Below are 1063 nucleotides of genomic sequence, written 5' to 3'. Positions count from 1 at the left end.
GGGGGAGCCGCCCCGCGGGAGCCGCCCTTTGTGGGCGTGTCCGCGGGGTCCGGACCCCCCACCCGAGGGCCGTATGCCGCAGCCCGCCAGCGCCCGCGAGGGCGATCTGACGGGATCACCTGCGTGCGGACCGGTTCTGAGGGGCTACAGTGGGGGCAATTGGATGGTCGTCGTCGCTCCCCCGGTACGCCGGGGGCGGTCGGCGCGGCCGGGCGCTCGTTCGCCCCTTCTGGATTCACCTACATACACTCCGCCCCTTCGGGGGCTCGTGGGCCCGGCGCGGTCGCCCCGTTTTCGCGGGGCCGGCGGCGCGGGCGCCCATCAGGTATTAGGTATCTGGTTGATTCTGCCAGTAGTCATATGCTTGTCTCAAAGATTAAGCCATGCATGTCTAAGTATAAGCAATTTATACGGTGAAACTGCGAATGGCTCATTAAATCAGTTATCGTTTATTTGATAGTACCTTACTACATGGATACCTGTGGTAATTCTAGAGCTAATACATGCTAAAAACCTCGACTTCGGAAGGGGTGTATTTATTAGATAAAAAACCAATGCCCTTCGGGGCTCCTTGGTGAATCATAATAACTTAACGAATCGCATGGCCTTGCGCCGGCGATGGTTCATTCAAATTTCTGCCCTATCAACTTTCGATGGTAGGATAGTGGCCTACCATGGTGGCAACGGGTAACGGGGAATTAGGGTTCGATTCCGGAGAGGGAGCCTGAGAAACGGCTACCACATCCAAGGAAGGCAGCAGGCGCGCAAATTACCCAATCCCGACACGGGGAGGTAGTGACAATAAATACTGATACGGGGCTCTTTTGGGTCTCGTAATTGGAATGAGTACAATCTAAATCCCTTAACGAGGAACAATTGGAGGGCAAGTCTGGTGCCAGCAGCCGCGGTAATTCCAGCTCCAATAGCGTATATTAAAGTTGTTGCAGTTAAAAAGCTCGTAGTTGAACCTTGGGTCTGGCTGGCCGGTCCGCCTCACCGCGAGTACTGGTCCGGCTGGACCTTTCCTTCTGGGGAACCTCATGGCCTTCACTGGCTGTGGGGG

General features: G+C 56.1%; 1 protein-coding gene and 1 non-coding gene across 2 annotated transcripts; both read left to right on the top strand.

Moving 5' to 3' along the window:
• Nucleotides 1-73: 73 nt before the first annotated feature.
• Aud_002316 (uncharacterized protein) lies at nucleotides 74-325 on the top strand (the record flags this gene model as incomplete). Its single annotated transcript, XM_043296313.1, has 1 exon — nucleotides 74-325. A coding segment is annotated over one exon (252 nt), but the record flags the coding sequence as incomplete, so codon positions are not given.
• An 8-nt stretch (nucleotides 326-333) lies between these two features.
• Nucleotides 334-1063, top strand: Aud_r0038 (the record flags this gene model as incomplete). The annotated part of the gene is made up of 1 exon (XR_006253288.1): nucleotides 334-1063. It is a non-coding gene; the product is annotated as an 18S ribosomal RNA (ribosomal RNA).

This window comes from Aspergillus udagawae (assembly GCF_001078395.1).
Source record: "Aspergillus udagawae IFM 46973 DNA, scaffold_17, whole genome shotgun sequence".
Taxonomy (NCBI): Eukaryota; Fungi; Ascomycota; class Eurotiomycetes; order Eurotiales; family Aspergillaceae; genus Aspergillus; species Aspergillus udagawae.
This window is presented reverse-complemented; position numbering and strand designations above follow the sequence as displayed.